This window comes from Vicugna pacos, chromosome 14 (genome assembly GCF_048564905.1).
Source record: "Vicugna pacos chromosome 14, VicPac4, whole genome shotgun sequence".
Classification (NCBI taxonomy): Eukaryota; Metazoa; Chordata; class Mammalia; order Artiodactyla; family Camelidae; genus Vicugna; species Vicugna pacos.
Window position 1 is genome coordinate 72,003,254 of NC_133000.1, and position 27,112 is coordinate 72,030,365.

A 27,112-nucleotide genomic window follows, 5' to 3' on the forward strand; every position below is an offset into this window, starting at 1 on the left:
GTTTTGTATTTTTTTCAAACACCCAGAATCCACCTTTCAACTTAGCCCTAAGCAAGGCCGTTCTCAAATACCAGGGAGACAAAAATATGTCAGCCCATATGTCTGATGCTGTGGATTCACTGCTGCCAACCAGCAACCAGTGAGCCGAGAGGCAGCCGCGGGAAGTGCCGTGTTCTCGCCCTGAGGGCAGGACCCCTCTGCTGGAAGAGCTGGGAGGAGCCCGGGGCCGTACTTCTAACGAGGTCACCGCTTCCCTGTCCTTTAGAGACCTGGACACGCCCCACCCGGGGGCTTCCCTGAGGCCAGGAGAGCAAGTGCGCCCTGGGGTCGGGCCGGGCGCCCGGCCATCGGACAGCAGCTCTGAGAGGGACCCTGTTTGCACGACTCGTTGTCAGGAGCCCGCCTGCCGTCTGGGGTCTTTGCTCCATTGCTCACCAGCTGGGTCACTGGTAACAGGTCAGCTTTGAACAGGCCTCATGTAGACGGGGACCACCGCGGCGTTTCAGGGTCACGCAGGTCAGTGACCGAATAAACGCGGCTGCCGGGCTGGGCTGTCCACAGCAGCGCCGTGAGGGTGCTTCCGTGCTGCCCGGGGCTGTGGCTGCCGATGAGGCAGCTTGAGAGTGGTGGGCAGGAGGGTGGCCTGGCCTGGGTCTGAGAGCTGAGGGTCACCCTGTTTCCTGCTGGTTCAGTGTAGCTCCTTCACCTGTGACAAGTGCGGAGACTGAGCGAGGCTGCCAGCCACCAGTCAGGGAGTCTGCGGTGCCCTCGGTCACCTGTCCCCACGGTCATGCTCTCTCCCCTGCCACCCAGACTCCTCTCCTGAGCACAGCCCTGGCCCCTGTGGCGTCTGCTCAGAGGCAGCCAAGGATTTACCCCAAGAACCAGCTGCTTAAAAAAGATGAAACAGAACAGAGGTGAAAAGGAGCGTCAGCGGAAATCGAGTTCCTTTCTATGTTTTGCTGTGTTTTCTGTGGTTGACACCAAGTCACTTTGTTACCAGAAAAATAAACGTAAAACTGTCAGCAACCCTGGGGGAGGCGGGGGGGCTACCACGTTCAGGAGCACCACCTCCCCTGGGTGCCCACCCCCAGGCCAGCACCGCCCAGCACCGGAGGTACAGGCTGCATCCCCTGACGTCTTCAGGACCCACTGTAGGACTTAACATCTTGGTCTTTGGGTCACAGTCCTTGCACAGTGCCAGTGCCAGGGCCCGGGCCCAGGGACCAGCTAGGCTGCGTCAGACGACGGTGGGGCTGAGGTGGTTTTGCCAAACTGCTGTGGCCATCGGAGCCACAAAGAGATTCAATGGATGGATCGTTTATTTAAACAGCCACAACAGGAAACTTTAATATAAAACTTTTATCGTGACTCAAGGCAGACTGGGCTTCACGAGTCCTCAGCTCCCTGGTTTGGGGTCTCCTGTCCTCGGGTCCAGTAGCTCCCACGTGGACGTGCTGCTCCTGTCCTGGGGAGGAAGACAGCCCTGGTGGGGAGAGCCTGGTCCGGGTGACAGGATGGCGGCCCACCTGGTGCTTCCGAGGCCTGGCCCCCAAAGGGAACAGCTGCCGCCCCTGCCCCACCAGGGCAGCTCCACAAAGCAGGGCGTCGGGGTTGTGACTCTGATGCAGGCGGACGGCCCGGCTTGGGCAGTGGCTCACCTTGATGCTGACGCCATGGGCAGCGAGGTCCCTGCGCAGTGCGTCGCACGCCTCCAGCAGGGGCCGCCTCTGCAGGAGCTGCTGCCGCCGGGCCTCCCCAGAGGCTTCTCCCGTGGCCAGGGCGAACTGCCGGACCTTCAGCCGGAACCGGACCAGCTCCTCCACGACGCTGTGCAGCGCGGCCCGGCTGCCAGCCCCTGCAGCACACTACCGGGAGGGAGGGGGGCATGAGCAGGTGGCCATGTCCCCCTAGGGCCTGTGGGCGCGATGCCCTGCCTCCCCAGTGGGGAGAGGAGCTGGGGGTGTCTCCCCTCCTCTAGCCCCTGAGCTAGGCCACAGGGGTAGGGAGGGTGGGCTCCTGCCGTCCCCTGGGGAGGCTGGACAGTCTGGGAGGGCGCTCCCCCAACCCTAGGCCAGGGAGCAGCCCCTCATCAGTTTACTGGGCAGGACCTGCAGGTCTGAGCCTCGTCAACTCAGGAAACCAAACCCACTCACTTCACCACACGCCTAAGCCGTCGACGCCCCGTGTGGGGTGTGCACACACCCCGCCCCCCACCCCCACCAGCAGCCGGGGACTGGGAGGCTCTGGGCTTGGGGGGACCAGAGCCATTCCTAGTTGCCAGGCATCCTCCCCCACATGGACAACTCTAGGGTTAAACTCCTTAAACCTCACGACCCCAGGTTGCTCTCCCGGCAGAAGACAGTTCTTGTCACAGAAACCTGAGCCCACAGCAGGCTCCTGGGGCGCCTGAGCTGGGGGAGAGGAAGCGCCTTCTGACCCGGGGCAGGTGCGCCTCCTCGCAGCAGCACAGACTCGAGTCTCCCGAGGAAGTGGACGCAGACTCGCAGAGATCTGTCCCCTGAGACTGGCGTGGACCTGCTGACGGGCCCTGGACCGCCCAGGAAAGGACCTCGGTCACCAGGAAACCGACGGATGTTTCAAACCCAGCGGAATCATCGCAAAGGTGCTCAAGTCTGTGTTAAGGCCAGAGGCGCACACAGCAGTGAAGGTCCCAGGAGACGCGTTGCCGGCGGGGCAGCTGGGTGCCGGGCCTCACCGGGCACGGGCCCGGGGCTGCACTCAGGGCCACGCAGCGGGTGACCCGGCGGGGGCTGCAAGGGAGCCTGGGGCAGGCTCACTCCATCTGCAGTCCAGACCTCCCCCGTTAACAACTTGTTCACACTTTTTTTTTTTCTAAAGTGATGGTTTTGGCCCTTTCCTTTCCCCATCCTGAACAATCCTAAAGCCGTTAGGGAAGGCAGAGCAGGTGGGCCCTAGGGGGAGGGCGGGGAGCCCTGGCCTGGGGTGTCAGAGCCACGGAGGCGTCCGTGCAGGAGGTGCCTGCTGAGGGGGTGAGGGAGTGCAGGCAGGGGTGGCAGGGGCAGAACAGCGGGTGAGTAAATCCTGGGGTGGGGGGCCTCCCGCTCAGAGGAGTTCCATCTGGGAGGGGAGGAGGGTGACGACCCCCAGGTTCCCGTTCATGCAGGTTGTGGGCCTGGTCTGTACAGGGTCCCCCGAGGGCCGGTGTGGCGAGCACACCCCGCACCCAGACCCTCACCCCTGAGCACTGTCTACTGAAACCCAGCTCCTCGGAGCCATGGCTGACTCCTGCCCAGTGCGGAGAAAGTACCAGACGGCCAGGACCTTCCAGGGCGGGAAATCAGCCCGTGCTACAGGGGTGGGGCCGGGTGGGGCCACGTGGGGCACGGGAGCCAGCGCCAAGGCGCCCTGCCAGCATGAGTCAAAGGGGGCAGTGACAGATTAAGCCACTGAATGGATGAGGACGTGAGGAACGGAGGGAGTCCAACAGGGAGCGGGTTCTGTGGCGTCTGAGGCAGGAGAGTAACTCCTGGGGCCGCCTCCCCCGACTACGTGGTCACGGTGCACGCCCCAGCCTGGGACAGACGGGAACTTGCCCCTGAGGGAGGCCTCACACCTGTCGTGTTCCTGAGGGACCTGCACCAGTGTCAGGTGTCAGGGTGGGAAGGCCATGGAAGGCCGAAGAACATTCCAGATGGAGGGGACCAAACGCACAGTGGGCCCTGGACGGGGCCTCTGCCCCGAGGAGAACAACGGCCTGGGCGGGTCTGACTCCACGTGTAGGGACACGGTGGGGTCAGGCGGGCGCTCACTGGCAGCTCGGGAGAAACTGCCCTGTAGCCTGACCTGTGTTCCGAGGCTCTTTACGGAGGTGAGTGTGTGGGCCCTGGTGACACCCTCACGGCAGCTGAGACGACGACGTTCTATTCAGAACGTCGTAATTCCAGTTCATAAATATTAGCTGAGTGTGTCCACTTTTTAAGGAACGTGAAAAATCTTAAGGACATATATAAGTCTGGCCTTGTAATTACCCATCAAAGGGAACATTTACAAGGGGAAGCGGCTGTCCCACCAGCACGTGGGTAAAGCCAGGAAGAGACGGCGTACCTGTTGGTCCACCAGGGAAACGCCGACTGTCTCAAAGAACTGCTCCACGTAGGACACAACAGCGCCAAACACGGCGGGGCTCCTGGGACCACCGGGTTCCTGGGACAAGGCCCCCGAAGAGGCTCCTTAGAGGCAGAGGACGCTCGAGGCAAGGGCAGGTCAGCGCCGGGCAGGGAGGATGCAGCCCCACAGGAGATGCTCATGACAGGGCAGGCGACCGCGGGAGCCGTTGTGTCCCCACCTCGGCTTACCCACCGTGACGTGGGGGCTACCACCCGAGTGCCCATGTCTCCCACACTCACTCTGGCACCAAGCCCCAGGGTGGCGGTGTCAGCAGGTGGGCCTCTGAGATGTCACTGGGCCATGAGCCTCCACCAACGGCCTGGCACCAGGGCCCAGGGATGGACAGGGCAGTGGGTGCAGGCAGTTGGGCCCCAACACAGCTTCCTCCCCAGTTCAGGTTCCACTAAGTTTACGTGGCGACTGGAGTGTCCCATGCTCCTGTGTCCACGTGCCAGGCCTCCCTACCACCCCCGACCTGGATCTACTGCCACCCCTCTGGCTCAGGAGGTGGCCCCAGGGTGGGGTGACCCAGGACCCAGGGAAAGCCTGGAGGGCAGCGCCCTGGGACACAGGTCGCTTCAGGGAGCCAGAAAGGTGACGCCCACTCTGTCCTCAAAACTAGGCCAACAAACCCTGCTCTGCCGCCGTGTCCTGGGAGTTACCTCTGAGGCCGCCTTGAGCTGTCTGTTCCCATGGTGGACAAGGCCCATGACGGCGTCCACCGCCCCTGGCGTGTTGAAGTCATCTGCTAAGGCCTCCTGCACGGCCCCCTTGGTGCGGCCCAGGCTTTGGGGAAAGGAGCAGACGGGGTCATCCCCGGACCGGCCAGGTGGCAGGAGAAGCAGTGCGCTGGCCAGTCCCGCTGGATGGACACCCCCGGGGGCTCCATCCTCAGCCTCTGGACTCCCGCCCGGGGTAGCCCTTCCGCCCCTTCCCTCTGCTGTCAGGACACCCAGAAGTGGTCTGCAGTGACGGCCAACCCTCTCACCTCCTCACCTGCCCTCCTCTTCCTGGTCTCCAGCGGCACCATCAGGCCCCCTTCACTCACACATCTGTCCTGCCCTCCTACTGAGTCTGCCACTGGCCCGTCCAAGGTTGTGCCTCTGTACTAACTCCCTACTGTCCACCATCACCCCACTTCCCGTGGTCTTCACCCCACTTCCTTCAGATTCCCTGTTCCCCAGGCACAGGGAAGGACTGGGCAGAGCCCTTGAGCTTGTCCCTGCAGCCTGGGCCTGAGTGACCATGAGGGAGAAAAAGACCTTGGTCGCTTCTGCTACTGAGATCCAGGGCTGTTTGTTACCCATTGTAACGTGGCCTTCCCTGACTGATACGGACCACCTTCCTCTGCACACCTGTTCATGGGCAGTGCTGCTGGTTGTCCCAGACGGAAGGGTGCTCACCTGTCCCTCCCTCACACCTGCTTTCCTGAGGGTGGCTGAGTCTGGCCCACAGCTCCCAGACACACAAGGCCCAGAAGCCCCACCCCAGTGCCCCAGGCTTTGTCCCCTGGGCTCCACTGCTGTGACCAGCAGGCAGCTCCCGCCCATCTCCCCTGAGTGCCCCTTCCGGACAAGCCCTGAGGGAGTCCTAGGCTCTTCACCCCTCTTGGGGATCCCTGGGGAACAGAGGACAAGCCCCGTTGGCTCCAAGTACACAGATCCTGGCCACCATCAGACTGGTGGCCCCGATGACCCCAAGCCCCTCCTAATACTCTCCAGCCTGGGCTTCTGCAGCCTCCCTACCCCTCACTGCCTCTGGTGTCAGTCCCAGCCTCTCACCCTCTGCCTGGATGTAACGGAACAGGGCGAGCTCGCCGAGCCCTTTAATGAGCAGTGGGCTGGGGGCACCCCCTCCGCGCTGCCGGCGGGCTCCTTGCGCCCGCCACCTGCCACGTCTGCGGCCACACAGCCCGCGGACGCACTGGGCTCCTGAGCGCACTTGTGGCTGGAGCGCCGTCCCCGAGACCCGGGCCCCCGCTCGGCTCCCCAACCCCGCGGACCCACGAGCCTTCCGTCCACACGAGGTGGCGGTGACAAGGGCCCCCATTCCTCACAGCCACGTGTCCCCCCAGCGAGGGCGGCACCCACCTCTCCCACAGCACGTCCTCCTGGACGGGGCCGCCGGCCAGCTGGCCCCGCATGTAGGCGCGAGCGTCCTCCGCGAAGGCGGCCACGGCGTGGAGCAGGCGCCGGGCCTCGAGCAGGGTGCCGTCGCCGTAGTCCACGGCTGGGGGCGGGCACGGTCAGCCGGCGCCCGCGGGGGGTGGGGGGCGCCCCGTCCGCCCTCGGGGGGCCGCCCGGCGCCCCGGCTCACCTGACCTGTAGCTGCTCCGCAGGCAGAAGAGCCGGAAGACGTCAGGGGAGGCGGCCCGGAGGAAGTCCTGCGGGGGGGACGGGGTGGGGGAGGGTTGGCGCCCTCGGGGTCTATCGCTCGTCACAGGGCTTGAGATCACACCCAGAACCCAGGGACCCTCGGAGCTCTTCCCCTCGTGTCCAGACTCCCTGTCAGCACTTCTCCCTGCGGCTTCCCTGCCGGAGCGCCCATGTTCCGACCCGGCCTGGCCGGGAAAGGCCGGCCCCGCCCTGGACCAGGGGCATCTGCTCTGTGGTTGGCGGGGACCCTCGTCACGAAAGGACAGGACGCTGTCGGGCAGGAGGGTGGCTGCAGAGGACACGCAGCTCCTGGGGAGAGGACGGGACTGTCGGGGACGAGGAGCCGGCTGTGGTGGAGTCAGCTGAGGGCGGCCGGGGGCCCAGGGCCCAGTCCTCCCCGTCAACACGGTCCTCCGAGGCCTTCAGGTGGACACGGCCCCAAGGTCACGGTTCTCAAGGAACAAAACTCCCCGACTGAACATAAAACCCAACCAGTGTCGTCCTGTAACTGATTTCCATGCTGTCTGCGTGAAGAAGTGAGAATTTTGACATCAGGACGGATAACACGGGAACCCTAGCAGGAAGTGTTCAGTGAAGCCTGTCTGGTCGGCTGGAGGAAGGCTCTCCAGGCCTTCGGGGGCGAGGCACGCACAGGCAGGGAGGTGGGCACCTCCTCGGTTGGAAGGCTGAGTGTGCCTTTTGGAACTGAAACCGGAGCTGACCTGAGTGTGGCGGGTGTTGTGTCGTGTACTTTTCACCGCTATTCAAAAAACAAACGAAAGCCTGAGAAGACACACACAAGTGCCACACCTGAACCCCGATGGGGCCCTGGTGAAACCCAAAGCTGTAAGCTGGAGCAAGGACTAGAAAACTGCTAGTGTTAAGAAATCACTGCCAGCGTCTCCGGTGTTCCGGGTACGCAGGGGAACATCCTGATTTTCATGAGTCGCGTGCAGAGCGGCACGTGGTGTCTGCAGTGCACTTCCTGGTGGTTCAACAACAGTGAAACGTGTGCACGCACACACTGCACCCATGCACACTCACTCACCGCCCCACCCACACAGAGCAGCAAGCGCAGCAAAATAATGGCTCTTTCGAATCTGTATAGTGAGTCCATGCTGCTTTTCGCGTCTCTGTAGGTGTGGTGACACTGAACCTTCTATTACGTGCATAAGGATTATTTTTGTGAGGCGCATTCCCTTTTGCTTTGCTCTAAGTCTGGTGGGAGCAGTTCTCTGTGGCCAGGTATTTAGGTCACAGGGCCTGATTGCAACCCCTGTCAATTTGATTTACCGCTGAAGTTAAATTTGGCTTCGCAGGCCCAGAGGAGGGCCCAGCGTCCCAGAAGTGCTCTCTTCTCGGTGCACCCGCCCCAACTCGTCCGGATGCACACACGCCGCCCGCCTCCATAGCACGGGGGACTGTCCAGCAGGGCGAGAGGCCAGCTGCAACCCTGAAGCCACCGGCACCAGAGGAGGCTGGTGGCAGGACGGGGAGAAGAGGGCAGCAGTCTAGACTCGGGAGAGAAGATGGTTGGAGGAGGAAGAGGGTGTGGATCCTGGAACCCGGGGGGCAGGGAGGACGTGGGCAGCGGCGGCAGAGAGCAGAGCCGCAGGCACCCGGCGGGGAAGCCGGGGACGGGACATTGCTGGGCTTTTGGGACGGGAAAGAGCCATTTAAGCCTGGAAGCAGGAGCCCCCCCATGTCAGCCTCTACGACACATCCGCAGACTGCAGCCCCCAAAGCGCGTTACCTTAATGGTGATGTAGTTCTTCAGGGATTTGGACATTTTTTCTTTGCCTTTCACGTGCAAATGTCCTGCAACAGAAATACAGTCACTCACTCTGCGCCGGGTTAGGGGAGGAAGGTGCTTCCACCCGCAGAGGGAAGGAGACGTGGGGGCTTCTCTAAAGGCGCCTGGGCCACGGGGCTGGGGCCACGGGACCTCTGACCCGCTGCCCCTCTGACACGCAGATCCCCCAAATCTACCCCGTGCTCGGCCCCCCAGGAGGTGGGCCCACAGCTGCGCTGTTCCAGACCGTCAGGGACCCTGGTCCACGGGGGGCGATGGCCCGGGCACCACCAGCTCCGGCCCTTCCCTGTCCTGTGACTCAAACACTGGGGAGCAGGCCCAGCCCCGGAAGAAAAGGCGCATCTCTGGTTCGACACAGAGCGCAGGTCTCTGGGAAGGGCTGACGGGGCTTCCGCTGCGGCTGGTTTCACAGACGTGCCCCGACCCTGGCGTTGCTTCATCCCCGTGTGTGTGAGCGGACAGGGAAGCCGGAGCTCCTCCCGGACTGCCTCTGTACGAGGTGCACGTCCAGGGCACGGCCTTTTCTTCCTAACAGGAGGTTCTTCCCCTTCTCCTGACCTGTCTTCAAGGACAGGGTGTCCCAAGGCCATTTTTCCTGAGAACTGGTTAAAATGTGGCTTCCAAAAATATATAACCTTGAATAGGTAAATTGCTATAGCACGCCACAGACACCAAGTACAATGAAGGGTTTTAAACCAGCAGCACCTGGAAAGCGACACACGTCCGACTACGTAACCTTCCAACCATTTACTTCGGGAAAAAAGCGTCAGTTCTCCAGGGTCAGGAGACGCGGCTGTTTTTCCAGGACAGGGTGAGGGCAGAACCAGGAAGGTTCCGATGTCCTCGTGGACTGCGAACGTTGAAACGAAGCCCAGCGGCAAAACCCTTCCCCGTGCCTGCATTTAAGCACGAGACCGGCCATGCGTGCACACGGACGCCCGACTGAGCGCTGGCGCTGCGGAGGGCCCGTCAGACCCCAGACCCACAGCCGCTGAGGGGCACCAGTGTGGACAGCAAACCCTAACTCCCCAGGAGCCACCAGTGAAGGGTCTGGGGAGCCCAGCGCTCACGTCCTGACAGTTTACACAGCATCACCTGTCCTGGAACCTGGGAGCAGGGATGGGAATCCTCCAACACTGAGACCCAGCTCTTCAGACCTGCGACTCCCCCCACGCAGGCTCCCAAAGCGGGGAGACAATCGCATGTGGTTTCTGAAGGCAGGTGTGGGCCCTGATGGGAACACGCTGAGACCTGGGATCACTGCTGAAGCCCCCCACCCTGGTGCCCACCTCCCTGCCAGTGAGCACCGGCGGAAATGGAGCCAGGGTCACCAGGCTCTCATCCCTCTGTTTCGGGAACGCACCCAGCAGGTCACGTCACTGGCAGAATCACGGCAGATTCTGGCTACAGTCGAGCTCCCCGCAGGAGACGAAGTGGACACCAGATGGCAGCTCCCATGCAGGAAATGGCAGCTCAGCTCGTCCCTTTCTGACGACCTCAAGGCAGCCCCAAGACGAGGGGTCACTCGAGGATCCCTGATGCTTCATCCCGGGGCTCTATGAGGGGCAAACTCGGCAAGGTCGGGGTGACTCCCGGGGTGTGGGTGCAGCGAGATGCTGAAGTGAGTGCCCTTTGGGGCAGGCAGCCCCCCGGTGACTGTCACCCACAGGAACCCTCACCATAGACGTTACGCAGCTGCTGCACATGATAAAACTGGAGCTTGTCTGCACTCAACACCACCTCGCGGGGAAAACCCCATCTCCTTGATTTAGGGACTTAAAGAAATGGCACTTGTCCATGTCCCGTGTTTTAGATGTTGGTTATCTGCGCCTCCGCGCCCTGTCACTGCCAAAGCCCCTCAAAGCCCTTAACTGCCCATTCCAAAACCGTAGTAAAATCAGTTCACTGTGGCCTCACGACCTTTGCCAAAATCTGGACACGTGACTCTTCCCACGTGTCACAGGAAATTCCAAAATTGCTTTGCTCAAGACGCTGCAGGTTTCACAACGTCGTATCTCCTTCTGAGAACCGATGGTGGGAGTTAATCAATGAGGCTTTTGATCAGTGAAATGGAAGGCGGGGCTTTTAGAGGATGACACATACTTCTGGTGATGATATTGCAGCTCATGAATGGCATGTTCATGATTATTACATCATACTATTTGAATAGTATCTTAATAGTTTCATTTGAAAGAAACTTACAGAGAACAGCGCTGCATAACATTTTCCATTAGCTCGTATTTCAGTTCCAAAAGGCATACTCAGTATTCCAGTCCAAGGAAGGTCAGGTCCCATTGACTCAAGGTCACAAACGATTTGGGGGGAGGGTATAGCTCAGTGGTAAAACGCATGCTCAGCATGCATGAAGTCTCAGGTTCAATCCCCAGTACCTCCATTAAAAAAAAAAAAGACTAAAAAAGACAGTTTAAGGGACAACTCTGTTTCTTGACCTATTATCTGATCCAGGTATTTCCAAATGTAGCTGTTTCACTGATAAAGAGAGCTGAAAGGGAACAAGTTAATCTGAAGGCTTTACTCACCAGCATGCAGGAAGTAATTGCCCCACTGCTGGCACTGATGGAAGGCCTCGCACTGAGCGATTTCATTCTCGTGGTGCGGGAAAGCCAAGTCGATCCCACCCGAGTGGATGTCCAGGCGGCTTCCAAACACCAGGCTGCGAGACACAGTGCGGAGCCGCGAGTTAATCCAGTCCAACAACACACCCCCCAAACCACACCCTGTATTTACTTCGTCCAGCCTCATGCAACGTGCACAACGGAAGAGCGCGATTTGAAGTCCGTATGCGTACTTTAACTGATGCAGTGGAAAATGAGTTCTGCTTTTACCTCATAAAACCCCCAATTCATAGCTATTCCTCCTGGTGAAGGGACATCATTTTCTTGGCCCTGGATGCAATGCATGGTTTTCAAAAGCGTCTAAATCCCTTTTTCTTATTTTCCATATGTAGAGCTTAGTGGCTTTTTGACTTTAACAGAAGAGACAGAACTATAAAATCGAGATTCTAATTTGGCTTTTGGAAATGTAACTCTCTGGGAGCCATACATTAATAACAAGGTGACAGAATCCAAAGTGACGCATCTCGGCCGGCGGCATTTCTGCTCCCCTGCTACGCGACCCGCTCCCGAAAAACCTCGTGTCCCACAGAACCACACACTGCAGCTGTCAGGGCTGAGGCGACACCAGCCTGTGCGGCTCTGTCCCCTGAGTGCCTGCAGAACAAATGGCCCAGGCTGACTAGCGGCTGCTCTGGAGGGCATGAAAAGTGCAAAGATCAATTAAAATGCAAAAACCCGCACAGTGGAAATGAGAGACTGGGGAGAGGCGGGCGTCTGTGGAGGTCTGAGGCCACCGGTCCCGCTGACAGCACAGTGAGGCTGGGATGTAGACACCAGGGAGTTTTCTTAAAATGGCTACAGATAGATGCTTTCAAAGGTGCCACAGCCTCACTGAGGTCCGTTCCTGCCAAAAGCTGACTCTCCTCCCGGAAAAGCCACGTATGCACCGGTCACGCCTGAGCCAAGTGGCCAAGCGGGTCATCTGGGGCTGTATGTCCTTGGCAGTGGGTTCTACAGAATCTGAGTCCTTGAAATTCAAACGCTACCAAGGAGAGCAGGTGACGGGAGGGACCAGCACTGGTGAGAAGAGTTCAAGGGGACTCGCTTGTATTTGAAACGAGTGGTCTACTTCCACAAAGATCTGAGCACATACAACAACGCTAAGATTTAACAGCCAAACTGTGGGTCCATGATGTTCGTTGTATTAGTCTCTATTCTTGTCTGAAAGTCAGACCTATTTTAAAACGAGAGAAAGTTGAAAAGGAACAGAAGTCTATTTTTGTAATTTAAATTTGGACAAAAACAAAATAGTTAATGGTAACGTTACATTTGAAATTGAATAAATGTTTTCTGCCTTTGAAAAATTTACCCAGCTTCAGACTAACAAGACAGTTAGACATCTCAGGAACTCCTGGATGTGTTTCCAGGTGAGTCTACAGACGTCCACCACAGGCGAGGGCAGCGGGGGGCTAGTGCAAAAGGCAGACTCCCTTCTGGGTCTGCACTCAGGTGAACACGCTGGGACAGGCAGTTCCAGGAGGACCCGGTAGGGGGGTGAGCCAACACCGCAAAGGAGGCAGCGTGGCGTCAGCACATGGGGCCGCCTGCTCTTGGCTGCAGCCCTCCTGACGCCCACGTTGCTGCCCGGCCAGAGAGCTGCCCCACGTGCAACGGCCAACTCGAGGGCGACCGGCTTTGCTGCTCTTAAACCCTAGGGTGTAGCCAGTAGCTTGAAATGTTCGCCTCAATCACACTTAACTGTTTCTAATTTTTTTAAGTTTATTAAATAGTTACATCTAGAATTGTGATGTAGTATTCCATTATATAGATATTCCATAATTAATTAATGCCTCATTTATTTTAACAGAGGGATTGAATCCAAGACCTCATGCATTCTAAGTATGCACTCTACCACTGAGCTCTACCCTCCTCCGTTTCTAATTTTAAAACTGCTTATTTTAATAAATATCTGCAATGAACTGAAAACGTCGAATGTATCCAAATCCACGAGTTAATGATACTAAGAGACCCCTCACCTCCACAAACGGGAAAGACGTACACAAGGTTGTGTACTGTAGGCAAGTGTAAGAGCAGAATATTAGAAACTAAATGTTCATGGGCCCGGCACTGGCTAAACGGACGCTGCTGCAGCCCAGGGCCCAGCACCGCGGAGCCGAGAGACCCGGGAAGGGGACCCCGGGACAGGCTGCGGAGGGAGGAGAGGGCACAGGAGGGCACGGGCGGGACGCTGCCTTCCGTACCCTCCTCCCCACCTGGCCGCGGGCAGAGCCTCGGCACTGCAGACCCGGGACGGACAGCCCACAGGGAAGATCTACAGAAACAAGGTGGCGAGGCCCCAGCAGAGACGCTGAAATCAGAAAACCGTTGTGCTGCAGAAACCAGGGAACGTCACTGACCGGGCTGATGGGGCAGGTCTGGGCTGACCGCAGAGCCAGTCAGTGGGGACGCCCGGCAGACAACAGCAGAGACGCGTGGACGGTGAGAGGAGAGACACAGAAGAGGGGCCCTGGAGGGGCATCAGGACCAGAGGAGCACCAGGTCTATGGGATTCCCAAGACAGAGACGTCCCGGGCGTGGTGTGGCCGAGATAAAGAGCTGGGAGACAGGGCAGGTGGAAGCAGGAACTGAGGGTGATGCTCTAGGGGCCAGGGCAGTGGTCCAGCCCCTCACCCAGGCCCCCGGCCGCCTTCCTGCACCCACCGCAGGGGAGATGGAGGTGCCCAGAGCTGGCCTGTGTGTGCCAGGAAATTAAGACCTGGACCACAGAGCAGGCTTTTCTCCTAAAGGAACAAGCGCTGCTGTTGGAAAGATAAACGTCTCGTGGTTTGCCTCCCACCCGCACTGCACTCCTTTCCCAAGCCCGCTTGGCCAGCGCTGCGCCCTCTGCTGCCCAGGCCGGGCACTGCCGAGTGCTCAGCACCACACGGAGGAACGGGGACCCTCACCTGCAGATGGTAGAACACTCGATGTGCCAGCCGGGCCTGCCGCTTCCCCAGGGAGAAGCCCAAGCTGGCTCCTGGGGCTTCGCTGCCTTCCACAGGGCAAAGTCGCTGGGGTGCCGCTTGTCAGAGTCAACTGCCAACGACAAACGGTTCATCAGTGGGAGGGGATCTGGAACTAAGCCCCGTGAAACCGCCACAAAACCGAGGCAGGAGGCGTGTCCGGCTGCGCTGCCCCGGAGCGCGAGCCTCACGCTTCTCATCCGTGTGACTTTCTCTCCCGCTACGAGGGCTGGGAGGCTACCGAGCACGTCCATCCCTGACAAGCCAGAAGCTCTCAGCCCGGGGCGGTGAGGCTGGTCTCAGGAAGCCGGATGCGGGTGGGCTGCAGGTGAGCGCAGTGATGCTGCCCAGCGGGCCGCTCAGTACCTGCTCTCAGCCTTCCTGTTTTCAGTAACTCAGATTCAGGGAAACTTTTTCCAAAAAAAAAAGGATAATCATATAGACTGGAAAGAAAAAACCAGAGTCCAAATCACATTCAGAAAGTAAGAAAACTCAGAGGTGGAGGGTTCAAGGTCGCAGGGCAAGCAGTGTGGGGCTCTGTCTACGTCCCCCAAACTGGGAGGCAGCAAGATGCCCTTCAGGTGGTGGAGAGACAAACTGTGGTCCCTCCAGACGGCAGAATATTATTCAACGCTGAAAAGAAATGAGCTTTCAAGCCATGAAGAGACATGGAGGAACCATAAATGCATGTTACTCAGTGAAAGAAGCCAGCCTGCTAAGGCCACATGGCAGGATTCCGACTCCATGAGCTTCTGGCAAAATGATGGAGACAAGAGAGATCCGTGCTTGCCGGGATGGGGGCGGCGGATGAACAGGGGAGCAGAGAGGGTTTTCAGGGCAGCGAAACTCTCAGGGTGACACCACGATGATGGACACACGTTACTCTACATTCGCCTAAACCCAGAAACGCCTGAGCGACCCTGTTGTAAACTCTGGACTGCAGGTGATGACGTGTCAGGGCGGGTCCACCAGCGCGAACCACGGCCCTCTCTGGTGGGGTGCGATCGTGGGAGAGGTTGTACATGCAGGGCAGAGGGTGTTCGGGAAATTTCTGTAGCTTCCACTCAATTTTGCTGTGAACGTAAAACTGCTCTAAAAATAAAGTCTATTTAAATAAAAAGTGTTGCTGATGCTAGGATGCGTAAGCATCAGAAGTTCCCCCTCCCCTTCCTGAAGGGGCGCGGCCACCCCACACAGGCATGGATGAGCCGGGGCGGGAGCAGAACACCAAGGCTGTGCAGAGGCAACAAGACCGTCCTGGGGAGATCTCAGCGCCGTGAGTAACTAGGTTCAAACGGCACAGGTCCCAGGCAGGAGGACCACGCCTGAAGACAGAGAAAATCAGACAACTGGACTTCTGGGTTCTTCCTCATTTTGGTTTGGTTCTCTTCAGCAGTATCCTTTTAAAAGTACTTTTAATGTAATTCTATATACTTATTTCTTCTCTGTAAAAATGGCTTTGATCTAACAAAACCTTGGAACAGAAGAGAGTATAGGGAGAGATTCAGATACAGCAGGAACATAACACACGGCAAAATTCATACAGAACCTGATGCACAGTGGAATTCACACAGCATACGATACCGACGGGGACTGCAGATCTGACAGCAGCAAGATGAGCAGAGCATTAAGACGCGGCAGCATGGAAGGCGGGCTGCACGTGCAGAGGTGAGCCGGGGAGGGAGGGGAGGAAGGGAAGCAAGACTCCGCAGGGAGGCCGCGGAACCTCACACTCTACGCGTTTCTCTCCACTCCAAAAAACCAAACTAAATTTAAAACTCGGCTGTGACCCCCTTATGGCAACGTCACCACGTCTGAGAGCGCTCACGTCCGCACTCTCCAGCGAGCACAGGGAGGTCCAGGCTTTGTCCCCAGAACCCAGGCGGGAGGCAGAGGTCACCCACCTGGCTCTCCCACAGGCCCCGGGGCCACGCCGACCAGCCTGCCGTACTTGTCGCCTCCGGACTGCAGGTCGAAGTAGACGTTGCCTGTTCGATGAAGGCAGTCGTGAAGCTCACCTCTCAGTGGTCCAGTGGTCCACACGCACGTCGCTGCAAGCTGCACAGCTCACCCACTGTGAGGACTTGAACCCAGAACCTGGCATCCGGCCTCTGGGGGCCCCTTTACTGCATTTTTAAACCAGAACGAACAACTACACTGTTATAAAAGCCGCACTGAACACATCACGAATCAGGCCGTGGCGAAGACACAAGTGTAAGTTCTCTGTGAAACGTCAAGCCCATTCTTTTTAATAAGAAAAGAGGAAAGTGAGTTTACATCACCGGCCTGTGTTCCGTTCTGGGCCCTGTGCCACACACCGGTCAACAAAGAAACCCTCGGGGAGGGGACAGCTCAGCGACACAGCGTGTGCTTAGCACGCATGAGGCCCTGGGTTCAGTCCCCAGGACCTCCATTAAGAATAGAAGACAAGACACCCCTTTCTAATCCTGGCACCCCAGGACTACCTCACAGCACGTTCCAACAGCCCACAGATGTGTGTCCAGTTTGTCAAAATCCCACGGGCCCCGCCCAGTCTTCACTTTTAACGCGTGACCCCGACCTTTCGCTGTAGAGTAAGCATGCCCACGAGCAACTATTCCTTCGATGAAAGCAATGATCTGCGGGATGTTGTCGGTCACCCTCAGGTACACCGTGGGCGGGAGAACCTGAAAGAAAGCACAGGAGAAATGGCGGTTTCCCCAGCTCCAAGCGGAGGGAGGTCAGCCCCACTGGCCCCATCGCTCAAGCTTCCTACCCACTCACCTTCAAGGCTGCCATGTCCTGTTTAAAATCTTCTTCGTAAAGATTGGCAAGAGAAGCAGGTGACACATTCATCTGCAAAGAGATGAGGTGCACTGAGTCTGGAGTATTCACGGCGGGACCACAGAGGCTCCCCGGGCCGCCGAGCACGGGCCCCAGCCCGGCACACGGGCCTCCGCGCGGGCCTGCTCACGGATGGGGCGTCTGCTCACGGGCACTGAGCTTGCACCAGTCGCTTAACTAGTCAAAAAGGCTCACTGACCGGTCTCCCGGTTAGAGAGGAAAAAGAACTAACAACGTCATGATCACCGTTACATCACTCAAAGCAAAACCCCAGACCCTACAAACCAGCCTGTGCTCCTCCAGGACCAGGGCTGCGAGGCCACCCCTCCCGACCCACCACCAGACACTCGAGCTCCCACTCCTCCCCTGGCCCTCAGCAGGCAAAAGGGAACAAGTCAAAAATACACGAATGAGGAAATCTCTCGGAAACATCTGACAGCAACACAGCACAAGAAGCGGAAACGAGACAGGCATTCAAGGGGCCACGGCTGGGCGTCTGGGGACAAGCAAAACCCCCACAGAAGGACATCGAATTCTGGATGCAGTGGCGCATGGGAACAAGTACTCCGGCTCCGGACTCTGGCACGGATGGCACACCTGACAAGGCTCACAAAAGCACGTCTTAATGTTCGGCAGAAAAACACGCCCAGGATGGAGCACAACACTGTGAGCCCGTGTGAGGACCGTGAGCCTCTCGCGTCCACCGGCATCTACGCCTGCTCCGGGTGGGGGGCAGCCCTGCGCGACAGGCCCCGTGTTAGGGTGAAGGTATTTCCGTGACGGAGGATTTCAAAGCTTTCTCGAGTGGAAGGCCACCCCAAGCCCCATCACCCTGAAGCCATCTTCTTCCCAGCCCAGGGCCCTCAAACGGCAATCGTCCTGGAAACCACGGCCAGGGAACATTTACTGAAGAAATAAACCTAGTGAACAAAGTGCCTTTTTGGCTGCATGGTCTTGGGCATCACAGTAAACCTCTCTGCCTCAGACTTTGTTTGCAAGGGGGAGACGGTCCCACCTAATCGCCCCTTAGACTCCTGTGCACGTGGCGAGGGCGTCTCTGTGGACGGAGACTAAGTTAGCGCCACTTCTAAGCAGACACAGCACGCAGACACGTCGGTCCTTCTGAGCGGCAGCTCTCGGGCAGAGCAGGCCTCTCAAACAGAAGTCAGCCAGCTTACACCTACTCAGAGGACAACAGCCCAACCAAGACTGAAGCCTGAAAGCCCAGGGTCGGTGTGCCGCTTCAGACCACTTCAGAAGTGGCAAATGATATGCGATTCGGGCCCAGAGGTCCGCAGACTGCCCGATGTGTTTACCTGATTCTAGATCTCTGTGTGGCTGATTCTTTCAGAGAGAAGTGACAGCAGTGTGCCCAGGCCCAGCCCCCGCCAGAAGGCAAACCCTGTCCGAGTTGTCTTGGGAGCATGATCACGGTCATGTGTGCGTTTGCACCCTCCTCTTGAACCCCCACATCCAGCGCACCGCGCCCGGCTGGCGCCTGGCTTCCTCGGCTAAGGCCACACGGTGCCCCACATCCGAGTCCAGCTCACACCGCCCTCTCCCGCGCAGCGCCCAGCCGTCTTTCACACACACGGGCAGGCACAGCCCTGAGCTACAGGCCCAGGCGTGACGCCTCGGTGGAGGACACGCGCACACACACTGTGCGGGCTGCTGCCGGCAGCTCTGGAGGAAGCTGAACCTGACCCCCCCGGCCCGAGGCTGGCGACGCCTGGACTTCGCCACTGTGGAGGCTAAAACATACCTGGCTGCACCTTCAGCCTGCACTTCTCTTATTCTGAGGGAGCTTGAACCTCTCACACGTTTAAGGACCACCTGCAACAGACCATCTGCAATTCACCACTTTTCTACTGAGCTGCAGGTCTTTCCGGTCTTTTCTCAGTGAATTGTAGGAAATCTTTTTTAAAAAAGTGATCTTTTATCCCTGGCATGCATTTCCATTTTTTCAGTCTTCCAACTTTATAGTTATTTTACAGCATGCAGAAAATTTTCATTTTTATATTTAGCAAGTCTTTTATCTCTCTCAATCTATCCCCATCAATGGCTTCTGGGTTTGGAAACAAACTTAAAAAAGCCTTCCCCGACATGAGGCTATAAAAAGTGCCTCAAGGTTTATTCTAGTAATTTGTGGTTCCACTTCTTTTATGTTAAATCTCTGGTCTGCTTCAAATTTGGCTGTGAGACAAACATTCAACTTTGGTTTATTTCTTTCCCCAGATGGTTACCCAACTGTCAACACTTTTTACTGAGTAATTCATCTCTGCCCCATTGATTCGAAATGCCATCTTTATCATAAAATGAATTTCCATCACTTATTGTATCTATTTCTGGGCTTTCTAGTGTGTTCCGTCATCTGTCTCTTCGTGTAACTGACAACGATGTTTCATCTCCACAGCCTTCGCGGAGGCAGAAAGCCCACTGGAGGGTCAGGGTCAGGGCGGCAGGGCTGGGGGGAGGATGGGCAGAGGGAGGAGCTTCCTGGGGCCGAGGATGGAGACGGTCGCCATCGTGACACTGCTGCTGCTTCACAGCTGGGCAGGGTTTAGCAGGCTGTACACCTCACCTCGTGCGCACTAATGTCATTCCTCCCAGGTTTGTCTGACCTCAGTAAGGCTGTGTGAAAAGGGACAGAATATATGAAAGCAAAAACTTCCCATAGCTTTTAAAATGTTTTAACATTTGGTGGGGCTACTCCCTCCTCAATACTTCTTCTACGACTTTTTCTGGTCATTCTTGCTTTTTCGCTCTCCTGTGTGAACCCCAGGACCAGTCTGTCCAGTTCGGATAATGCGGACACACGCACTGCTTTAAGCGGCACGTCCAGGACGCCTTTCCCGAGCATGTCCTGTTGCACATGTGGCTCCTCCTGCCCCGGACACGACCCTCGGGACGAAGCTGGGATGCTGACGAGTGATGTGGAACTGAAAGTGGACACTAATCTATTGCTGGCTTTGGGGACAGGGAATCATATTCCAGAAGTAAAATTTTTCAGTGTCATTTTTAGGCAATGGATCACACCATACGCAGGGCCAGCCCTGCCCTCTCCCCACAGAACCACCCACGGGAGGCGGTGCCGGAACAGGCCCCGGTCCGTTACTTCAGCTCGCCCGAGCACCACAGATGAGCTCGGCACAGCTCTCTCCCCTGCCGGGGGCCCCGCTGCTCAGCCCCGACGCTCAGAGGGGTGTCAAGCCCTCTTCTGGAAAGAAAGGCGACGCAGGCCAGTGTCCCGATGTGCAGAGGGTAACTGTGGCTTGAGCCACTGAGACACTGATTATCACTTTTCTTAACACAAATGTGACTATGCAAATACACCTGTCTCTTTTTATTCTTACCCTAGAAATCCTCCTTCGGTTTTCATCCCTGACGAACTACAAAACCGTGCCAAAAACTAAAGTCAAGGAAGTGATTGAGAAAAGTGAAACATAATTTAAAATATTTTAAGAGCAAGAGTTGGAGCAGATGGCCCAAAGGGTATCACCATCACCAAAACAGCCCAAGTCAGGTAGAAAGTATCCAGTCTTTCTGCTGGAGACTGAAACACGAACAGGATTTCTCACAACTGCGGTTTTGGGCACGTGATTTAGCATCTTGAAGGAAGACTCTATCCTGAGAGCTAAAAAGACCGTTTGCTGCCACATTAGCGTCCTGCCATGTCGCAAGTGTGGGAACGCTCAGGTGTCAAAACTTAAACACTCTAAATCGTCAAATCAACTCTACCAACTTTTTCGTATTCTAAGTATCAGAAGTTCTTTTTTAAAGTAACAACCAAGGTCCTCGTACACCTGTGACTCCGCTGAAACCCCCATTCCTCCTGCATTTGCCGCTGCCCCTCCACCTCCCGATCCCCCGCCTCCCAGGGCTCCTGGCCTCTCACCCACTGGCTGACGGCCCACACTGCCCCCCCAACACACCCCACTTGTCCCCTCGGGTCCCCCCCAGCCATGATGCTCAACTCCACCTCCAACTCTGAAGAGTCACAGCTGACCCCCACCCACCAAGTGCAGGGACGCACCTGCGCACCTCAGGTCCCAGCTGAGAGATGACAGATGAAACCCCCACCCGGCCACCTTCCTCCTTAGCCAGTCTGCCTTTGCACGCGCCCTTCGCTGCGGCGCCGCTTCCAGCCACTCCCCCACCTGCTGTGCCGGAGACCACTAAACTCCTCCTGCTGCTTCCGTCCGAGGTCCGGCCAGTGAGGCTGGGCTCTGGCATCCGCCCCACTCAGCATCTCGGGACCGACCTTCCCATGGAGAGTCCTGGGCCCTGTTCTGCCCCCATCTGGGTCCCGGCAGGTCCAGAGGGACGTCGCATGCCTCGCCCTCCAGCTTCCCCTTGGCTCTGCCTGGACTCTGGGCTCCCACGGCCATGTCAGTGACCTCACCTTAGGTGGTGGACTGGCTGGACACAGACCCCAGGGACACCAAACACAGACAAGGGATGTGGACACAGGGCAGAGACCGAATCAGATGGGGGATTGAACTAAAGGGTCAGAGAGAACCAGAGATGGGGTGACGACCCCAAATGCTGGCACTTCTGGCCCTGCAGTGGCTTCTGATACCAAACGGGGTGTGTCTTTTCCAATACCCACCACTTCTCCAACCTCTGACTCCGGCAGTGGGGTCCCAGGATTCAACTTCATTCTGAGACCAACTCCCGGGAGGTAGCACGGACCCAGGCCCACAGGACTGCCCCGCTTCTGACGCGGCAACAGCAGGGTCCTCGGCCGCCGGCACTTTGTCTGCCGATGACAAATTCAGGGGTTTGATAAAACAAGTCCCAGGATCAGGACAGTGCTCCACCTCCTACCACAGTTTATATAAAGGACACAACTCAGGAACAGCCACGTGGATGAGACGCATAGCACGGGTGCCGGAAGGGCTGGGGGGTGCAGGCAGCGCCCTGTGTCCTGCAGCCTGGAAGCTCCAAGTCATCTGGGCTTATAAACCAGTCTCACACAGAGCATGTGTCCGTGGTCCGCCCACCTCGCCGGACACAAGCTCTGCGGGGCCAGGAACGGCCTTCCTCACCTGTGTTCACACAAAGCCAGGCACAGGCCCGCGCCTGGACCCGGGGCATCAGCATCAGTCCTGAAAACGGGTCGAGGCCACTGTAAGGGACCAGGACACACTGACCGACCCACCCAGACAGAACAAAACGGGAAACCCCACCACGCTGAGGAGGTGAAGAAACACGTTTCAAGTTGGAACCACCTGTCAGCACTGCTGGTACCGCTCTCTGAAATGATCCGACAGAAGAAAAGTGACAGCACATATCAGATAAACTGCTCACCCTCCGACCCAGTAACTCCACTTTGGGAAAAATACTTAAGGAAACAAAACAGAGGAGGGAAAAAGAAACTTACAGCAGCACTCTTTGTAACAGCTAGAAACATGCGAGCCGCCAGCCGCGGCGGAATGCTGCCTAGTTATTAAAAAGGTAAATTGGTGGGAAGCAGGAAGACATGGTTTCTAGGAAACAAATCTGGGAGAAAACAACTGAACACGGGAGGAACCCAAGGCTCCAGAAGTGAGGACGGTGAGTTACCCAATGTCCACGTGATGGAATGTTCTAGGGCTACCTAAGTGCTCAAGAACATGAAAAAGACACTCAAAACGCGGGGAGTGGAAAAGCAGATTACAAAACAATACAGAGTATAAACTGGTTTACTAAAACAACACTATATGCATGTTCTCATTTTTAAAGTTACAGGAATGCAAAGCACTCGACGTAAATTTTTCTGTAAATTAGATAATTTAACAATTCTGTATAGATCTTTACCGATGACTGTCATATACACTTATACATATAATTGCTTTACAGACAGAGTTGCTGATCATAAAAAGCAGGAGAGGTGAACCTTTCGAAGTAGAAGCTTAAAAATACAACTGTAATATTTTACTTATGCCCTATGTTAGAATTTCCCCCCCAAACTTCCTCTAAATAAATACCACATGAGATATAAGAGAAGTGCCCTGTTCACTTAACAAATGAAAAAATTAAGTCTCATAAGGGCTAAATTTCCTGAGCCCCAAAGTGGCCTTTTGACTTCCCTCTGTAGAGAGGGGTGAGGTGTTTCCCAGAGGCTGAAGGGCAGGGAAGGGCCTGGATTCAGGCCAGGATGCCTCCGGGGAATGAGATGATTCAGTAAAGGTGTCCTTGGCCAGGAGGAGGACATCCCTCTGCTCGCCTGTCAGAGCATCCGCACTGTCGCTGGGCCACGTGTGGACAGTAAGACGTGCGAAGTCCCATGAAGCACAGATTAGAACCGTCAGATGGGGTTGGAACACTAATCAGTCAGGGCACCCATCAGCGTAACCTGCACTTACCTCGTTGGCTCTCTTGATTATTTTATCATCCACGTCCGTAACTCCCATCACCATGATGATGTTGCACCCGAAAACCCTGCTTAGGATCCTTCGAATTATATCAAATCTCACATACGAGCTGAAAGGAAAAAAATGTTAGAGCATCTTGAATACCGGACGTCATCACTGTGATCCTCAAGGCGAGCGCGTGATATTCAACGTGATGCCACGTAGCGCCGCGCACGTGGAGTCAGGGGTGGTTCCAGGACAGCTGGAGGAGGGCAGGGCCTCTTACTGACTGGCCCCCACGAGTCTGCGTGAGAAACTGGCACAGATACCGCCTCAACTCCAGGACACAACATGAGCGGTTTTTACTGCAGAGCTGTCATTATTCAGCCGTAAAAATTCGACTCAAAAGCAAGCTTACAAGGAAGTCAAGACACGGAGACTTTAACCATCCCTACTCACGTCCCAGCATAAGGTCTCACTGGGACAAGAGAGAGAAGCAAATAATAGCAAATCAAGGCAGGGACAATCCCATCAGATCCAGGCAGGACGGCGCCCAAGCTGCGCACAGGACTGCAGGACACTGAAACACCAGCTCACTGACGGCCACACCGCGGTAACGCAGGCGTGCGAAACCAGAAGGCTTTAAAACCTAAGACCTACTTAGAACCCCAGAAATCTGGTTTCCCATAAAAGCAACCTTAAAACTCAGGGTCGGTCAGCTCATCTCCAGCTCATCTCTGTCATCCACATGGCCTCTCTAAATCTGCGTTCATAAAATCATTTTCCCTCGAAAATGAGCCTTGTTATTGTAACCTTTGAACTCCCCACACTCACCAGCCCCAAGCAGAGCTGAGGCCAAATTCCAGTGACAAGCAATCTCCGAAACCCATTCCCACGATACGGAGCCTTTCGAAGCCTCAGGCTATGAACTGGGCAAAACTCCACTATCTCCCAGGGCTGCTGTACATAATCTCAGTGCCTGGGCAGCGGGGATTCCAGCAAGCATCAGCGCTTACTAGCATCACCATCACCGCGCTCTTCACTCGTCCTGAGTCAGAAAGACTACAAGAAATGAGATTTAAGAGGAAAAATTAACAGGAACCTAAAACAAAGTGATGAGAAGCCAAGTCACATGCGGGGCCCAGGTCTCTGCAGGCGGCTGCCCCCTCCCTCAACCGCGGGGGACTCCCACATGCACCAGGAGCGCCAGCTGTCCAGGCGCAGGGCTGGCTGGGCCAGCTGAGGCTGCGCTGCGAGGGGAGGAACCTGGACTCACTCATCACTTTCCAGCTGGGGCACCACGGGCATCTGACAGCCCTCTGCATCCCGTCCCCATTTGTAATTTGGGGACAACAGCACCGCCAGCTGGTGTGCTTAGAGGGTTACACAGGCTGGTGTTTGTAAAGCATTCAGAGCCCGGCCTGGCACGTGCTGTGTCTGTTAAGTGTCTGTCTCTTTAAAATAGAGGCTGCTGGGGCTATTCAGAGGGAACACGCAGAGACAGGAACCTGGAGAGTAAGTAATGCGAACGGGTTTTAAACTTTACCTTAAGAGCAGTGGACCACGCCTGACCATCTGCCCCCGAGACCCACAACCTCTGCAGAACTCATGGTGCCCTTTAGAGGCATCCTGAATTGACTCTGCCTGAGGAATGAGTGCTGTCACCACCGAGACATCCATGGGGGTTCTCCTGGCGCGCGTCACCCAGGGAGGGTGCTGGGGGGTTGGAAAGGTTCTGTTTCTCAATGTAAGAGCCGTGACCACTGACTCACCGGCTCACTTGAGGTCTGCACTCTTTTCCATATTTGTAAGGGCAAGTACAAACGATGACTGAAAGGCCTGATTCTCCTGGTTGAAAGCAAGGGAGAGTCTCCCCTCCCCCCTCTTTCAGAATTTCTCCCTCAGTCCTTTTAAAATGCACCTAAATGCTTGTAATGGCGAAGTAAGCCTCTGTCAGTTTCACAACTCAGAAAAGTTTCAAGGCCCTGGGAGCCTTCTCTCTGAAATGAAGTTTTCAAGGAGGGTGATGGTCATCAGCCAGTGGGAGGGGCCCAGCCTGCGCCCAACTCTACGCGGCAGACCTCCCTGAACCAGCGAGCTGCGCCCACCCAGCTCTACGCAAGACTGCGGTTCTGTCTCTGTAGTACTTTTAGCAGGCTGCCTGGGACTGCATCCCATTCCGGTTCAGTTCTTACCCAGTAATAAAATAGCTTTCTTCTGTCTTTGTGGAGAGGTTTTCTAGGTTGGAGAAACAAGAACCTCTGCTGTTCTTAGTATTTCCATAACGTATTTCATACTTCAATAAAGAGATCAAAATATGCCTTTTATAATTAATAACAAGTTAGCCCAAATTGAGGGGGGGAAAAAAGGACTCCCAGACCATTTACTTTGTTACTGCACACAAAAAAATTCAGATCTTGCTGGGTTAATATATAATTTTTAAAAATATGTACTGAATCGGGGAGGCGGCACAGCTCGGTGGTAGAGTGTGTGCCTAGCATGGGCAAGGTCCTGGGTTCAATCCCCAGTACCTCCATTAAAATAAGTAAATATATTAAAACCTAATTACCTCTCCCACAAAAATAAATTTTAATTTAAAAAATCTATTGAATAAAGGTAACTTTTTACACTTAATCTAGATCTGAATGATAACAAGTTTAAAAGATGTACAGGAGGACATACAAAATATTAGGAAAAGTGGCAGCAGTTTCGCAGCTTACAGTTAAGAGGTGGGGAGAGGCAGCACCTGGAGGTCAGATACACCCGGCTCCACCCCGGCTCCAGCGCTTCCTAAATGTGTGTCCTCCCGCAAGTGACTTATCCTTAAGAACTGTTGAGCCTCACACACTTCCCACTTCAGGTTCTGGCTTAAGCAGAACTTCATGGGCGTTATTTCATAAAATTGAGAAGATTCAGAAAGATGGGTACTATTATCCCCATCTCAAAGATGAAGAAACCAGGACTCAAGGCTGGGAAGAAAATAAGTATGGGGGCCAGAAATAGCCTATGACCAGCTGACCCAACATCTCATTAAACCCCACAAGAAACATCTGATTCCAAAACAGGTCACTTTTCACTGCTCCTCACTGCCTCCCTGAGTCTCCTCACCTGTGACATGGCACTAAGTGCTTAGAATTGGTACAAGAAGCACGTGAGGCTGCAACATGTATACTTCCCACCGTCCCTGGAATAGAGTAACTATTCAGTATTCTTAAGTTGCCACTTGAGGGATGAAAAAAAAAACTGCAAAAGTCTTTTTCTTTCCAAAATAAATGGTCTCTTGAAGTGTGAAAAATCAAATTAAGGAGACTTACCAAGCATGGCCAAGGTGTGCGTGATCGTAGACAGTTGGTCCACAGGAATACCTAGGAACAAAGTTAAAATCCACCATGTGAAACATACTAGCAAGAAAGGTCACCACATTCTCAGTCACGATCATCATCTAATCATGTCTTTTTAGAAAGTAATCACTTTTGGAGGATGCACAGCCAGGGTTCTATTTCACTTAAGTCGCTTAAGTCAAATCTGTGAATCACTGAGACTATTCCACTGTCTTTAAAGGTGCTGCCAACGTAGGTTATTACTTACTAAATGCTTCCACCTGAGAACTCAACCCCGCTTTCTATGCAGAGCCTCCGCCTGGGCAAACTCTGGGTCCACAGCCCTTCCCGCCCCACCTCCCCCAGCAGCCCGCTCCGCCAACCCGCCGGGTACCAGGAGACGGCGTCCACGTTGCTCACGATCAAGGGGTCCTTCCTCCGGGTGAGGCTGTTGTACACCTTGACGCCGGTGTCGTAGCCCGCGGGCTGCAGCCAGCCCTGCCCGGGCGCCCCCGACGCCGCTCGCCCCGTTCCCGGCCCGGGCCCCGGCCTCGGCCCCAGGCCCAGTGCGGCCCGGAGGAGCGAGGAGCGCGAGCCGGCCCCGCGCGTCAGCAGCATGGCCTAGCCGCAAGCTCACACAGTGGCTCGCCAGCCACGCCCACTCAGGGACGGCTCCGCCCACCCGGAAAGGCCCA

At 56.1% G+C, this 27,112-nt stretch overlaps 1 protein-coding gene across 3 annotated transcripts; it reads right to left on the bottom strand.

Moving 5' to 3' along the window:
• Window positions 1-1,304: 1,304 nt before the first annotated feature.
• On the bottom strand, window positions 1,305-27,112 carry CARS2 (cysteinyl-tRNA synthetase 2, mitochondrial). 3 transcript variants are annotated; one of them, XM_072976551.1, is made up of 15 exons: window positions 26,812-27,111; window positions 26,412-26,462; window positions 23,110-23,227; window positions 16,703-16,774; window positions 16,500-16,605; window positions 15,844-15,927; window positions 13,883-14,012; window positions 10,881-11,014; window positions 8,281-8,345; window positions 6,469-6,535; window positions 6,243-6,381; window positions 4,815-4,938; window positions 4,090-4,188; window positions 1,662-1,868; window positions 1,305-1,463 (listed from the first exon to the last, which is right to left on the bottom strand). In XM_072976551.1, exons 1-15 carry the CDS (start codon window positions 27,033-27,035, stop codon window positions 1,326-1,328), a joined length of 1,758 nt encoding a protein of 585 aa, XP_072832652.1. In that variant the 5' UTR covers window positions 27,036-27,111; the 3' UTR covers window positions 1,305-1,325. The 3 variants fall into 3 exon arrangements, with proteins under 3 accessions (XP_072832652.1, XP_072832653.1, XP_072832654.1); XM_072976552.1 differs by having other exon boundaries at window positions 1,305-1,468; window positions 26,812-27,110; XM_072976553.1 differs by lacking the exons at window positions 1,305-1,463; window positions 1,662-1,868 and adding an exon at window positions 1,884-2,551 and having other exon boundaries at window positions 26,812-27,112.

Bases quoted from the DNA above. Each gene is read 5' to 3' on its own strand.
- CARS2 (XM_072976551.1), bottom strand. From the start codon at position 27,035: ATGCTGCTGACGCGCGGGGCCGGCTCGCGCTCCTCGCTCCTCCGGGCC. The intron at 26,463-26,811 runs GTACCCGGCGGG...CTTTGTTCCTAG, and splicing joins AACGTGGACGCCGTCTCCTG to GTATTCCTGTGGACCAACTG. The intron at 4,189-4,814 runs GTAACTCCCAGG...GCCTTGTCCCAG, and splicing joins AGCTCAAGGCGGCCTCAGAG to GAACCCGGTGGTCCCAGGAG.